Source organism: Amyelois transitella, chromosome 25 (genome assembly GCF_032362555.1).
Source record: "Amyelois transitella isolate CPQ chromosome 25, ilAmyTran1.1, whole genome shotgun sequence".
NCBI classification, from domain to species: Eukaryota; Metazoa; Arthropoda; class Insecta; order Lepidoptera; family Pyralidae; genus Amyelois; species Amyelois transitella.
In genome coordinates, this window is record NC_083528.1 from 7475001 (window position 1) to 7491031 (window position 16031).

A 16031-nucleotide genomic window follows, 5' to 3' on the forward strand; every position below is an offset into this window, starting at 1 on the left:
GCGCCTGAGCCGATCGTTGAATCTCTTGCGCCGCAGCCGCAATGAGCCGCTTGTTGGTGGCAGTGACGCTTTTCCCCTCATTAACGGCCTTGTTAATAGTGTACGTCAGTTTGGTGACTACCGCCATGAAAGAGTCGAGACTCTTCACGTCCTCGAAACGAGCGGGTAGTTCGATCACCATACTGGAGGATTTGCCGGTCTTGGTTGCGGTAGGTTTGCGAGGGGGTGGGGGCACAGCTTTGGTGGACGTTTGTGAGGAGGCAGTGGCGTCACTCACTTCGGGCGCTTCAGTGTCAGACATGTACCGAAGGTGGGGCATGTCTGATTCGGGGGATAATTGGAAGTCTACGCTGGGAGTTAAGAGATCCTCCTCATCCATCTCACTAATGGGCGCTATGTACGGTCGAATGCGTTCGGGGGGGCTAGCCGTAGTTGGGGAGGCCCTGGAATTACCCGCTACTGGTGAGGAAGACCGCGAGGGGCGGTTGGGGGGTGCAGGAGGAGGTCGAGTGGTCGCCTCCTTACGAGTCGGAGACCGGGTGAGCCCCATGGTCTCGTCGGTAGACTTTGAAAATTCAAAAATTTGTAGAACAAAAACTGACTGTGTAAATAAACTATGACTTCTAGACAGATAAAATCAACTTAGAGACTAATTTTAGGACGGGACCAACACTAAGCAATAGCCGAAAACGAAAAAATTCCCTAAGGAAAAAAGTCGATTTTCGTTTTCGACTTACGTCAGCAAGCGGTGTTTACCTAGCTGATGAAACTAGGGTGGGCGGGGGGGCGAATTTTTCGCGTATTTTGTCCGGGGATGGCTCAAAATGACGGGGTAGGCAGCCGGAACACTAAACAGAAGTAATTAGGGGGGGGTCCGGAAGAAAAATTTGGTTTATGGACGAAAATGAGTATTTGTATGGCAGAAAAACCGTTAAAGAAGAAAAATGACAAAATAGTATGAAAAATTCGACGGGATGGAGAAAACTGGTATGCAGAACTGATGGCGGCAACAAGACGAAGAGATCAAGGTATCACAATCAGGGGTGGACACACTAAAGATGGGATCGGTTAGGTTAGGTTAGGTTAGGTTAGGTTAGGTTAGGTTAGGTTAGGTTAGGTTAGGTTAGGTTAGGTTAGGTTAGGTTAGGTTAGGTTAGGTTAGGTTAGGTTAGGTTAGGTTAGGTTAGGTTAGGTTAGGTTAGGTTAGGTTAGGTTAGGTTTTTTTTTTTTTTTTTTTTTTTTTTTTTTTTAATATGCTTAAGCATTATGTTGGTAATATGTTATACGATTGGGTTTTTCAGGTTTATTGAAAACACAAGTCGCGCCGATGGGCACCTGCTATTTGATACAGGTTTACATCTTTGCTATTATGCGTGGAGTTAAATATGTTACATATCGCTCCTTTAGAATTGAAGTGACTCAATCCAAAATTCTTAAATTTTGGTAAACGATAAAAATGTGATTGGAGTGTTGGTCATTTTTTAGTTATTCTATCGTAATATTAAGGTTAATCATTTTGACGTTACAGTTATTGTTAATAATTGTAGGTTTGGGGTTGTTTTAATGATTTGTTACGAAAATGGTAAGAATAACTAATTAGAACCTTTGATAATTAACGATTAAAAAAAGGATGTCACTTAATTTCTGAAAAAGAAAAAATATAATTGACTTATTTAGATTAACGTCCTTTTTTTATTGAATAATACTAATACAAAATGAGTCTATTTTTAAAACAGGCAATTATTTACTAATGTTATGTTTATGTTTAATGCCTAATTTAGGAATATGCTAGTTTATTACATTAATGACTTTCAAAATTAAAGGAAAGTGAAAACCTGAGTATGCTTTCATGAACATTTATTGGGAAAATTTTCTTCAGTAATTATCATCAAACACTACTAATCACAATTATAGGTAAGTACTACTATAATATCACAAAATCAGTCACAAAAATATTAGGTTTAATACCTATTTATAATAAAATACAGAATTAAAAAATCAGACTTCAAGTTACAGTTTTAGTACATACTGCAGTCAGCTTATAATCTAATGGTTATTATTAACCATAAAATTTCTAATAAAATATGTTTAATATGTTTTTGCTAACATATAACATAACAACAAGTAAGTTTTTAAAAACCTTTGACAAAGGAATATGAAACAAAAACTCTCTCGAAAATAACAATAAACAAAAAGTTATTAAGCTTCATCATATAAACTGCTCAACTTGGCTATAAAACAATAAGTATCTCAAAAAATAAAAAAACTTAAAAACACTTTCTAAATAAAATTAGTTAGAAGACAACAAAATAAATTGCTTCGTCACAAAATGAGATCGATTTCTTACAAAATAGTTTCATAAAACCAGGCATATGTACTAGGGATTGCTATAGTTCTAACAAGATAACTTAAATCTTTCTTTTTATTTTCTGCAAGTTCTATTTTGTTACTATAAGCCTTCGATAGTGTAATTTCACAACCTTCTTTCATTTTATTTCTTTTATTACGCATATTTACTTCCTTAAAATTTTCTTCGCCGTATGTAGTTTTATAGTAAAATACAAACAACTTGTCTTTCACAAATTTTATCACCTTTATCTCATTGTCGGAATCTCGCCAACCTACTATATTTTTATCAATATCCTGATTAAAGTTATACCCCTGCCTACCCCCATTCATTCTGTAAAGCTCTTAGGTCTATGAAAAAATTGTAATCTAACTCTTTTACTTTAAATGGTGTGCCTGTTTTTCTAGCACTCCTTAATAAAGGTACATATTGTTGAGGTATATAAATAGGACCAGATCTTAGGTTTCTCTTAATTTCTTTTTCTATTAAACTATGTGCATTGTCCCCCTCGTTATGAGTATGTCCCTTAATTAAATATTTATGTGTTATTGACTGAATATTGTCAAAATGGAACACTGCATATGAGTATAAACAAGCAATGTATTTATTTTTATTCTGCCCATTAGCATTGTCAGAATAAAAAGTAATATTTAAAGTTTTTCCTGCATTATTTTCACTAACAGTCTTTAAGTAATCAAATACGCAAGAACCTATTTCAGTAGCCCCCTTATTACCCTGTGTTTCATTCCAAAAGTAACAGTATACATCTTTATATGCACCTAAGTCACTATCATTTTTCTGTTTTTTGCTATCTTTTGATTTAGGAGCTAGTTCAACTATAGTAAAATTATAACAGTTAAGTCTAGATCTGTAATAAAACGAAGAAACATCACCCTTAGGACAAGTCATTGCAGCTTCTAAGTCGTAAACGGCGCAAATGTTTGTTTCATTAATGTTAGAACGATCATTTCTCTTCTCCTCTCTACACAGATTCTTTTCTTTAATATGCTTTTCATACTTTTCTTGTATACCTAACTTTTCTTCTGATAATGCTAATTCATAACTTGTACATAAATCACACAAATCCTTTTTGGGTTGAAAGAAGCTTATATTAAATTCAGTTGTAAATATCAAGTAATAGATCCAGTATGCAGCGTGGGGTTTGTTTTCTTTGGTTTGATTTGTGTTAAAGTCTCTACATAGTTCTTTTATACTCTTGCTGCCATCAATATATTCTCTTGTAGTAGAAGATCTTAGATAATGGGACTCTATGCGCGGTATACTATTAATATGGTTTTTGATATCTTGTACAAGACTTGGATCGATCGGCGCTCGGCTTCTAGAACGGCCCCTAAGATCTTCTGCTACAAATCCAGTGGAATTAGTTTTCATTTTCACAGTTCTTATTTGTCTTTCTGTTATGTCTAAAGTATTTATAAAAAAAGTTTTACATACGCGGATTTTTTTGCCATCAACAGTAAAATAAAAGGCCGTATTTGGTTTGCGAGGATTGGCAGCATTAGTGTACTTATATTTGGGGTTTACCTCCATCATACAAGATTGGATAAAAGATCGCTTCAAGTCTATATTACTAAGCTTCCAATAACAGTCGAATATCTCGCGTCTCTTATCAGGTGTTATGTTATCAGAACAATGAAATCTACAAACGCAACTATCTTTTACTCTTTTAGCAGGGACCTCTTTATTAGATTTTGAGAGTGATTTATAGGCTTTCCCACTGTTTCGAAGCGATTTCACGATGTTTTGTTTCCACTGAGATGGATTGCGGAGGCGCTTTCTAGATTTTTTGGTTTGAGTAACTAATTCATATGAAACAATTGCATCGTTTATATCATTTTCACTATCTGACATGGTGGTTGATGAACTAATCCGACGTGGTGGTTGTGTTGATGAGATATTATAAGTGGGATCAGTATCACTTAGATCAACGTCTGATTCTTCAGAATTCACAGGGGATTGGTGGTAGTTGATGACTGTATCTAAACGTTTTTTGCTAGTTGAAGGCTCTGGCGTACCTGGTATGACTGAAGGTGAGCTGTCAATGTTCACGTCATGTTTGTACTGTTTCGCCGATGTAGAAGCCTCTGCCGATGATGACGATGAACTGGAGCTTGAAGATGTTGATGTGGAAGAACTGGATGACGATGTACTACTAGACCGAACTCTCGTGTTCTGTGACATTGGTGCTAAAATCCGCTGTTCAGGTCCGACTTGCGGTGAAATTACAGAATTGATACCAATACCTTCATCCGTCGCCTTATTCAATGGTTGTAAATAGTTTTCCTTCTCACACGCTTCAGAACTTCCGGTTCCCATCTCTTCATACTGTTCTTGCCTCTTATTTTCATTACAGTTATTATTTAATAGTTGTAAAATATGATCTGCTCGTTTCATTATTAATCTCAAAATTCAACTGAAATAAAATAAAAAAGACCCAATCACAATAAAGCTTGCTAATCCACACAACATTTAGTAAATAATAAGCCTAATTCCGTATCCGTCTTCGTAGTCACAAAATCGGTTAGTAAAGTAAAGCCATAACATATAATCACGCTCATTCGTTCATGCAATGTTTAGTAATATAATGACGGAAATATAAATATGTCAAGAAAATATTATTATAATTCAATATTAAAAGGCCCGAAACCAAAAACAGCCAGTACAAAAATAAATATCGTGCAAATAACTTACCTTGCGTTTTGTATTAAAACGACGGATTACAGTTTACGCCGATCACGGAGCAACCGCGCAGCACCCAGCGTTTAGCTCTGTCGACGCAACACTAAAGGGGCTCCTTCAAAACCAAGGAGCGCGGGGTAACCGCGTGATTTGAAAGAGACGGAAATAGTACGTTTGTCCCGTTCTGGCCCAAAAGAGTCTTTTTAATATTGATAAACCGGTAGATTACATCTTTTTAAGACGTTTGATGTACGAATTTCGTTTTCTTAAAATTTTGAATTACGCCACTTTAATTCTAAAGAAGCGATATATTATACTATTTTTGCTTAAATGAGAGAATATATTTGGAATTATTGCATGCTCTGTGAAATATTTTATGGTTGGTTAATTGGGTGCCATTTATCTGCATTAAACTACTATGTAAACTACTATATGATATTTGATCTATGATCTGTGATATATCTTGCTGCATCTTTGAAATTTCGGAAGACAAGTTTACGTTAAAAGTCTGTTTTGTATTTATGCACATCATTGTTGTTGTTGTAAATCTTTTCCGGCTATTGTGGTAGGAACTGATAAATATTATGCTTGAAGAGGTTTAATCACTAAAGAGGCACCAACGTATGATTAGTACCCATAGTCGGTGCTCTCTTGTAAAGATCTGATTGCATTTACGATCCTGGGGCATAATTGGTTGTCAGTGGCGGAGTGGTTGGTGTTGGTGCCTCGCAAAGCTTTACAATTGTAGCAGCACTTTTTGTTGGGGTCTGCACGGTCGGGGCACGAGCTGATATTATGTGCGGTGGAGCCACAGTGGGCACACGGTTGACATTCAGCGGTGCACTTGTTATTGGTGTGCCCGAATTGCAGGCATTTATAGCACTGCACAAATCGGCTGAAGTCCGCCACATGCACCCTCTGGTGGTCCACATTAACGCGCTCCCCATCCACCAGCCTGCGCCGGATCGACGGGGCGACCTCCAACACCGCGTTGAAGTACCGCTCATTACGGTTCTTAAGGAGAAAACAGAGGCGGATATCCTCCTTGGAGACTTGATTTTGGTGGCTCACAATGTCGACCAGTTCCTCTCTTTGGATGTCTTTGCTGACTCCCTTAAGGATGATGAGGGGGCGACGGGGTTTGGCTTCTTCGGCAACTATGCTTGGGACATTATTCACTTTATGCAACACCTCGTTACGTTGCTCTATAGTGTCAAACTCTACCTTCAACATATTTTGGCGCAGGGGCTTGACTTTGGATGGAGCAAAGGTGGTATTGCGGAACGAGATTTTCTTCTTCCATTCGTCGAGCACCACCGGTTGCTTATCGCCAGCCTCCTTGGCCTTGACGATAATTGAAGGTAGGGTGCGCGACGGGGGAGTAGGGAGTTTCGGGAAGGGTGACGACGCCACGGCCGCGGCAAAAGATTTGGTAGGCACTGGTGGGGAAGGGGTAATGGTGGTGGTGGGAGCCGGTGACATTGCTTTGAGTTCCTCACGAATGCACTCCCGAATGACCGAGACTAGTGAGCTCTTGTCCGGGAGAACCTCGGCACTCGGAGGAACTGTGGCTGGTTCGGCCTCGTTGACCTTAACCAGCGCCTGAGCAGATCTTTGGATCTCCTGCGCCGCGGCCGCAATGAGCCGCTTGTTGGTGGCAGTAACGCTTTTCCCCTCATTAACGGCCTTGTTGATGGTGTATGTCAGTTTGGTGACTACCGCCATGAAGGAGTCGAGACTCTTCACGTCCTCGAAACGAGCGGGTAGTTCGATCACCATACTGGAGGATTTGCTGGTCTTGGTTGCGGTAGGTTTACGAGGGGGTGGGGGCACAGCTTTGGTGGACGTTAGTGAGGAGGAGGCAGTAGCGTCACTCACTTCGGGTGTTTCAGTGTCAGACATGTACCGAAGGTGGGGCATGTCTGGTTCGGGGGATAATTGGAAGTCTACGCTGGGAGTTAAGAGATCCTCCTCATCCATCTCACTTATGGGCGCTATGTACGGTCGAGTGCGTTCGGGGGGGCTAGCCGTAGTTGGGGAGGCCCTGGAATTGCCTGCCACTGGTGAGGAAGACCGCGAAGGGCGGTTGGGGGGTGCAGGAGGAGGTCGAGTGGTCGCCTCCTTACGAGTCGGAGACCGGGTGAGCCCCATGGTCTCGTCTGTAGACTTTGAGAATTCACCAAAATTCGTAGAACAAAAACTGACTGTGTAAATAAACTATGACTTCAAGACAGATAAAATCAACTTAGAGACTAATTTTAGGACGGGACCAACACTAAGCAATAGCCGAAAACGAAAAAATTCCCTAGGGAAAAAAGTCGATTTTCGTTTTCGACTTACGTCGGCGAGCGGTCCCTACCTAGCTGATGAAACTAGGGTGGGCGGGGGGGCGAATTTTTCGCGTATTTTGTCCGGGGATGGCTCAAAATGACGGGGTAGGCAGCCGGAACACTAAACAGAAGTAATTAGGGGGGGGTCCGGAAGAAAAATTTGGTTTATGGACGAAAATGAGTATTTGTATGGCAGAAAAACCGTTAAAGAAGAAAAATGACAAAATAGTATGAAAAATTCGACGGGATGGAGAAAACTGGTATGCAGAACTGATGGCGGCAACAAGACGAAGAGATCAAGGTATCACAATCAGGGGTGGACACACAAAAGATGGGATGCCGATATATGGGTGCGAGGTATAAGGTAACCTCGGTAGGTATTTAAAAAACGAAAAAAATTAATAATTAAAAAACTACTGAACGGATTTGAAAAGTTGGGGTGTCAAAAGAAGCGGGGTGACGAGAGGGATGATAGACAGAAACTACTAAACTGTTTTTGATAGAAAAAATTTGAGATATCGACAAAAATGTGTGTTTTTTGTAATCTGAAACTACTAAACTACGAAAAACTTAGCGAATTTTTCGCGTATTTTGTCCGGGGATGGCTCAAAATGACGGGGTAGGCAGCCGGAACACTAAACAGAAGTAATTAGGGGGGGGTCCGGAAGAAAAATTTGGTTTATGGACGAAAATGAGTATTTGTATGGCAGAAAAACCGTTAAAGAAGAAAAATGACAAAATAGTATGAAAAATTCGACGGGATGGAGAAAACTGGTATGCAGAACTGATGGCGGCAACAAGACGAAGAGATCAAGGTATCACAATCAGGGGTGGACACACAAAAGATGGGATCGGTTAGGTTAGGTTAGGTTAGGTTAGGTTAGGTTAGGTTAGGTTAGGTTAGGTTAGGTTAGGTTAGGTTAGGTTAGGTTAGGTTAGGTTAGGTTAGGTTAGGTTAGGTTAGGTTAGGTTAGGTTAGGTTAGGTTAGGTTAGGTTAGGTTAGGTTAGGTTAGGTTAGGTTAGGTTAGGTTAGGTTAGGTTAGGTTAGGTTAGGTTAGGTTAGGTTAGGTTAGGTTAGGTTAGGTTAGGTTAGGTTAGGTTAGGTTAGGTTAGGTTAGGTTTTTTTTTTTTTTTTTTTTAATATGCTTAAGCATTATGTTGGTAATATGTTATACGATTGGGTTTTTCAGGTTTATTGAAAACACAAGTCGCGCCGATGGGCACCTGCTATTTGATACAGGTTTACATCTTTGCTATTATGCGTGGAGTTAAATATGTTACATATATTATACTATTTTTGCTTAAATGAGAGAATATATTTGGAATTATTGCATGCTCTGTGAAATATTTTATGGTTGGTTAATTGGGTGCCATTTATCTGCATTAAACTATTATGTAAACTACTATATGATATTTGATCTATGATCTGTGATATATCTTGCTGCATTTTTGAAATTTCGGAAGACAAGTTTACGTTAAAAGTCTGTTTTGTATTTATGCACATCATTGTTGTTGTTGTAAATCTTTTCCGGCTATTGTGGTAGGAACTGATAAATATTATGCTTGAAGAGGTTTAATCACTAAAGAGGCACCAACGTATGATTAGTACCCATAGTCGGTGCTCTCTTGTAAAGATTTGATTGCATTTACGATCCTGGGGCATAATTGGTTGTCAGTGGCGGAGTGGTTGGTGTTGGTGCCTCGCAAAGCTTTACAATTGTAGCAGCACTTTTTGTTGGGGTCTGCACGGTCGGGGCACGAGCTGATATTATGTGCGGTGGAGCCACAGTGGGCACACGGTTGACATTCAGCGGTGCACTTGTTATTGGTGTGCCCGAATTGCAGGCATTTATAGCACTGCACAAATCGGCTGAAGTCCGCCACATGCACCCTCTGGTGGTCCACATTAACGCGCTCCCCATCCACCAGCCTGCGCCGGATCGACGGGGCGACCTCCAACACCGCGTTGAAGTACCGCTCATTACGGTTCTTAAGGAGAAAACAGAGGCGGATATCCTCCTTGGAGACTTGATTTTGGTGGCTCACAATGTCGACCAGTTCCTCTCTTTGAATGTCTTTGCTGACTCCCTTAAGGATGATGAGGGGGCGACGGGGTTTGGCTTCTTCGGCAACTATGCTTGGGACATTATTCACTTTATGCAACACCTCGTTACGTTGCTCTATAGTGTCAAACTCTACCTTCAACATATTTTGGCGCAGGGGCTTGACTTTGGATGGAGCAAAGGTGGTATTGCGGAACGAGATTTTCTTCTTCCATTCGTCGAGCACCACCGGTTGCTTATCGCCAGCCTCCTTGGCCTTGACGATAATTGAAGGTAGGGTGCGCGACGGGGGAGTAGGGAGTTTCGGGAAGGGTGACGACGCCACGGCCGCGGCAAAAGATTTGGTAGGCACTGGTGGGGAAGGGGTAATGGTGGTGGTGGGAGCCGGTGACATTGCTTTGAGTTCCTCACGAATGCATTCCCGAATGACCGAGACTAGTGAGCTCTTGTCCGGGAGAACCTCGGCACTCGGAGGAACTGTGGCTGGTTCGGCCTCGTTGACCTTAACCAGCGCCTGAGCAGATCTTTGGATCTCCTGCGCCGCGGCCGCAATGAGCCGCTTGTTGGTGGCAGTAACGCTTTTCCCCTCATTAACGGCCTTGTTGATGGTGTATGTCAGTTTGGTGACTACCGCCATGAAGGAGTCGAGACTCTTCACGTCCTCGAAACGAGCGGGTAGTTCGATCACCATACTGGAGGATTTGCTGGTCTTGGTTGCGGTAGGTTTACGAGGGGGTGGGGGCACAGCTTTGGTGGACGTTTGTGAGGAGGAGGCAGTAGCGTCACTCACTTCGGGTGTTTCAGTGTCAGACATGTACCGAAGGTGGGGCATGTCTGGTTCGGGGGATAATTGGAAGTCTACGCTGGGAGTTAAGAGATCCTCCTCATCCATCTCACTTATGGGCGCTATGTACGGTCGAGTGCGTTCGGGGGGGCTAGCCGTAGTTGGGGAGGCCCTGGAATTGCCTGCCACTGGTGAAGAAGACCGCGAAGGGCGGTTGGGGGGTGCAGGAGGAGGTCGAGTGGTCGCCTCCTTACGAGTCGGAGACCGGGTGAGCCCCATGGTCTCGTCGGTAGACTTTGAGAATTCACCAAAATTCGTAGAACAAAAACTGACTGTGTAAATAAACTATGACTTCTAGACAGATAAAATCAACTTAGAGACTAATTTTAGGACGGGACCAACACTAAGCAATAGCCGAAAACGAAAAAATTCCCCAGGGAAAAAAGTCGATTTTCGTTTTCGACTTACGTCGGCAAGCAGAATTTACCTAGCTGATGAAACTAGGGTGGGCGGGGGGGCGAATTTCTCGCGTATTTTGTCCGGGGATGGCTCAAAATGACGGGGTAGGCAGCCGGAACACTAAACAGAAGTAATTAGGGGGGGGTCCGGAAGAAAAATTTGGTTTATGGACGAAAATGAGTATTTGTATGGCAGAAAAACCGTTAAAGAAGAAAAATGACAAAATAGTATGAAAAATTCGACGGGATGGAGAAAACTGGTATGCAGAACTGATGGCGGCAACAAGACGAAGAGATCAAGGTATCACAATCAGGGGTGGACACACAAAAGATGGGATGCCGATATATGGGTGCGAGGTATAAGGTAACCTCGGTAGGTATTTAAAAAACGAAAAAAATTAATAATTAAAAAACTACTGAACGGATTTGAAAAGTTGGGGTGTCAAAAGAAGCGGGGTGACGAGAGGGATGATAGACAGAAACTACTAAACTATTTTTGATAGAAAAAATTTGAGATATCGACAAAAATGTGTGTTTTTTGTAATCTGAAACTACTAAACTACGAAAAACTTAGCGAATTTCTCGCGTATTTTGTCCGGGGATGGCTCAAAATGACGGGGTAGGCAGCCGGAACACTAAACAGAAGTAATTAGGGGGGGGTCCGGAAGAAAAATTTGGTTTATGGACGAAAATGAGTATTTGTATGGCAGAAAAACCGTTAAAGAAGAAAAATGACAAAATAGTATGAAAAATTCGACGGGATGGAGAAAACTGGTATGCAGAACTGATGGCGGCAACAAGACGAAGAGATCAAGGTATCACAATCAGGGGTGGACACACAAAAGATGGGATGCCGATATATGGGTGCGAGGTATAAGGTAACCTCGGTAGGTATTTAAAAAACGAAAAAAATTAATAATTAAAAAACTACTGAACGGATTTGAAAAGTTGGGGTGTCAAAAGAAGCGGGGTGACGAGAGGGATGATAGACAGAAACTACTAAACTATTTTTGATAGAAAAAATTTGAGATATCGACAAAAATGTGTGTTTTTTGTAATCTGAAACTACTAAACTACGAAAAACTTAGCGAATTTCTCGCGTATTTTGTCCGGGGATGGCTCAAAATGACGGGGTAGGCAGCCGGAACACTAAACAGAAGTAATTAGGGGGGGGTCCGGAAGAAAAATTTGGTTTATGGACGAAAATGAGTATTTGTATGGCAGAAAAACCGTTAAAGAAGAAAAATGACAAAATAGTATGAAAAATTCGACGGGATGGAGAAAACTGGTATGCAGAACTGATGGCGGCAACAAGACGAAGAGATCAAGGTATCACAATCAGGGGTGGACACACAAAAGATGGGATGGTTAGGTTAGGTTAGGTTAGGTTAGGTTAGGTTAGGTTAGGTTAGGTTAGGTTAGGTTAGGTTAGGTTAGGTTAGGTTAGGTTAGGTTAGGTTAGGTTAGGTTAGGTTAGGTTAGGTTAGGTTAGGTTAGGTTAGGTTAGGTTAGGTTAGGTTAGGTTAGGTTAGGTTAGGTTAGGTTAGGTTAGGTTAGGTTAGGTTAGGTTAGGTTAGGTTAGGTTAGGTTAGGTTAGGTTAGGTTAGGTTAGGTTAGGTTAGGTTAGGTTAGGTTAGGTTAGGTTAGGTTAGGTTAGGTTAGGTTAGGTTAGGTTAGGTTAGGTTAGGTTAGGTTAGGTTAGGTTAGGTTAGGTTAGGTTAGGTTAGGTTAGGTTAGGTTAGGTTAGGTTAGGTTAGGTTAGGTTAGGTTAGGTTAGGTTAGGTTAGGTTAGGTTAGGTTAGGTTAGGTTAGGTTAGGTTAGGTTAGGTTAGGTTAGGTTAGGTTAGGTTAGGTTAGGTTAGGTTAGGTTAGGTTAGGTTAGGTTAGGTTAGGTTAGGTTAGGTTAGGTTAGGTTAGGTTAGGTTAGGTTAGGTTAGGTTAGGTTAGGTTAGGTTAGGTTAGGTTAGGTTAGGTTAGGTTAGGTTAGGTTAGGTTAGGTTAGGTTAGGTTAGGTTAGGTTAGGTTAGGTTAGGTTAGGTTAGGTTAGGTTAGGTTAGGTTAGGTTAGGTTAGGTTAGGTTAGGTTAGGTTAGGTTAGGTTAGGTTAGGTTAGGTTAGGTTAGGTTAGGTTAGGTTAGGTTAGGTTAGGTTAGGTTAGGTTAGGTTAGGTTAGGTTAGGTTAGGTTAGGTTAGGTTAGGTTAGGTTAGGTTAGGTTAGGTTAGGTTAGGTTAGGTTAGGTTAGGTTAGGTTAGGTTAGGTTAGGTTAGGTTAGGTTAGGTTAGGTTAGGTTAGGTTAGGTTAGGTTAGGTTAGGTTAGGTTAGGTTAGGTTAGGTTAGGTTAGGTTAGGTTAGGTTAGGTTAGGTTAGGTTAGGTTAGGTTAGGTTAGGTTAGGTTAGGTTAGGTTAGGTTAGGTTAGGTTAGGTTAGGTTAGGTTAGGTTAGGTTAGGTTAGGTTAGGTTAGGTTAGGTTAGGTTAGGTTAGGTTAGGTTAGGTTAGGTTAGGTTAGGTTAGGTTAGGTTAGGTTAGGTTAGGTTAGGTTAGGTTAGGTTAGGTTAGGTTAGGTTAGGTTAGGTTAGGTTAGGTTAGGTTAGGTTAGGTTAGGTTAGGTTAGGTTAGGTTAGGTTAGGTTAGGTTAGGTTAGGTTAGGTTAGGTTAGGTTAGGTTAGGTTAGGTTAGGTTAGGTTAGGTTAGGTTAGGTTAGGTTAGGTTAGGTTAGGTTAGGTTAGGTTAGGTTAGGTTAGGTTAGGTTAGGTTAGGTTAGGTTAGGTTAGGTTAGGTTAGGTTAGGTTAGGTTAGGTTAGGTTAGGTTAGGTTAGGTTAGGTTAGGTTAGGTTAGGTTAGGTTAGGTTAGGTTAGGTTAGGTTAGGTTAGGTTAGGTTAGGTTAGGTTAGGTTAGGTTAGGTTAGGTTAGGTTAGGTTAGGTTAGGTTAGGTTAGGTTAGGTTAGGTTAGGTTAGGTTAGGTTAGGTTAGGTTAGGTTAGGTTAGGTTAGGTTAGGTTAGGTTAGGTTAGGTTAGGTTAGGTTAGGTTAGGTTAGGTTAGGTTAGGTTAGGTTAGGTTAGGTTAGGTTAGGTTAGGTTAGGTTAGGTTAGGTTAGGTTAGGTTAGGTTAGGTTAGGTTAGGTTAGGTTAGGTTAGGTTAGGTTAGGTTAGGTTAGGTTAGGTTAGGTTAGGTTAGGTTAGGTTAGGTTAGGTTAGGTTAGGTTAGGTTAGGTTAGGTTAGGTTAGGTTAGGTTAGGTTAGGTTAGGTTAGGTTAGGTTAGGTTAGGTTAGGTTAGGTTAGGTTAGGTTAGGTTAGGTTAGGTTAGGTTAGGTTAGGTTAGGTTAGGTTAGGTTAGGTTAGGTTAGGTTAGGTTAGGTTAGGTTAGGTTAGGTTAGGTTAGGTTAGGTTAGGTTAGGTTAGGTTAGGTTAGGTTAGGTTAGGTTAGGTTAGGTTAGGTTAGGTTAGGTTAGGTTAGGTTAGGTTAGGTTAGGTTAGGTTAGGTTAGGTTAGGTTAGGTTAGGTTAGGTTAGGTTAGGTTAGGTTAGGTTAGGTTAGGTTAGGTTAGGTTAGGTTAGGTTAGGTTAGGTTAGGTTAGGTTAGGTTAGGTTAGGTTAGGTTAGGTTAGGTTAGGTTAGGTTAGGTTAGGTTAGGTTAGGTTAGGTTAGGTTAGGTTAGGTTAGGTTAGGTTAGGTTAGGTTAGGTTAGGTTAGGTTAGGTTAGGTTAGGTTAGGTTAGGTTAGGTTAGGTTAGGTTAGGTTAGGTTAGGTTAGGTTAGGTTAGGTTAGGTTAGGTTAGGTTAGGTTAGGTTAGGTTAGGTTAGGTTAGGTTAGGTTAGGTTAGGTTAGGTTAGGTTAGGTTAGGTTAGGTTAGGTTAGGTTAGGTTAGGTTAGGTTAGGTTAGGTTAGGTTAGGTTAGGTTAGGTTAGGTTAGGTTAGGTTAGGTTAGGTTAGGTTAGGTTAGGTTAGGTTAGGTTAGGTTAGGTTAGGTTAGGTTAGGTTAGGTTAGGTTAGGTTAGGTTAGGTTAGGTTAGGTTAGGTTAGGTTAGGTTAGGTTAGGTTAGGTTAGGTTAGGTTAGGTTAGGTTAGGTTAGGTTAGGTTAGGTTAGGTTAGGTTAGGTTAGGTTAGGTTAGGTTAGGTTAGGTTAGGTTAGGTTAGGTTAGGTTAGGTTAGGTTAGGTTAGGTTAGGTTAGGTTAGGTTAGGTTAGGTTAGGTTAGGTTAGGTTAGGTTAGGTTAGGTTAGGTTAGGTTAGGTTAGGTTAGGTTAGGTTAGGTTAGGTTAGGTTAGGTTAGGTTAGGTTAGGTTAGGTTAGGTTAGGTTAGGTTAGGTTAGGTTAGGTTAGGTTAGGTTAGGTTAGGTTAGGTTAGGTTAGGTTAGGTTAGGTTAGGTTAGGTTAGGTTAGGTTAGGTTAGGTTAGGTTAGGTTAGGTTAGGTTAGGTTAGGTTAGGTTAGGTTAGGTTAGGTTAGGTTAGGTTAGGTTAGGTTAGGTTAGGTTAGGTTAGGTTAGGTTAGGTTAGGTTAGGTTAGGTTAGGTTAGGTTAGGTTAGGTTAGGTTAGGTTAGGTTAGGTTAGGTTAGGTTAGGTTAGGTTAGGTTAGGTTAGGTTAGGTTAGGTTAGGTTAGGTTAGGTTAGGTTAGGTTAGGTTAGGTTAGGTTAGGTTAGGTTAGGTTAGGTTAGGTTAGGTTAGGTTAGGTTAGGTTAGGTTAGGTTAGGTTAGGTTAGGTTAGGTTAGGTTAGGTTAGGTTAGGTTAGGTTAGGTTAGGTTAGGTTAGGTTAGGTTAGGTTAGGTTAGGTTAGGTTAGGTTAGGTTAGGTTAGGTTAGGTTAGGTTAGGTTAGGTTAGGTTAGGTTAGGTTAGGTTAGGTTAGGTTAGGTTAGGTTAGGTTAGGTTAGGTTAGGTTAGGTTAGGTTAGGTTAGGTTAGGTTAGGTTAGGTTAGGTTAGGTTAGGTTAGGTTAGGTTAGGTTAGGTTAGGTTAGGTTAGGTTAGGTTAGGTTAGGTTAGGTTAGGTTAGGTTAGGTTAGGTTAGGTTAGGTTAGGTTAGGTTAGGTTAGGTTAGGTTAGGTTAGGTTAGGTTAGGTTAGGTTAGGTTAGGTTAGGTTAGGTTAGGTTAGGTTAGGTTAGGTTAGGTTAGGTTAGGTTAGGTTAGGTTAGGTTAGGTTAGGTTAGGTTAGGTTAGGTTAGGTTAGGTTAGGTTAGGTTAGGTTAGGTTAGGTTAGGTTAGGTTAGGTTAGGTTAGGTTAGGTTAGGTTAGGTTAGGTTAGGTTAGGTTAGGTTAGGTTAGGTTAGGTTAGGTTAGGTTAGGTTAGGTTAGGTTAGGTTAGGTTAGGTTAGGTTAGGTTAGGTTAGGTTAGGTTAGGTTAGGTTAGG

The 16031-nt window shown here is 41.0% G+C and overlaps 1 protein-coding gene across 1 annotated transcript; it reads right to left on the bottom strand.

The window, feature by feature from the left end:
- Positions 1 to 1633: 1633 nt before the first annotated feature.
- On the bottom strand, positions 1634 to 4999 carry LOC106135835 (uncharacterized). The gene is made up of 2 exons (XM_060951464.1): positions 3082 to 4999; positions 1634 to 1644 (listed from the first exon to the last, which is right to left on the bottom strand). Exons 1-2 carry the CDS (start codon positions 4760 to 4762, stop codon positions 1634 to 1636), a joined length of 1692 nt encoding a protein of 563 aa, XP_060807447.1. The 5' UTR covers positions 4763 to 4999.
- Positions 5000 to 16031: the final 11032 nt, after the last annotated feature.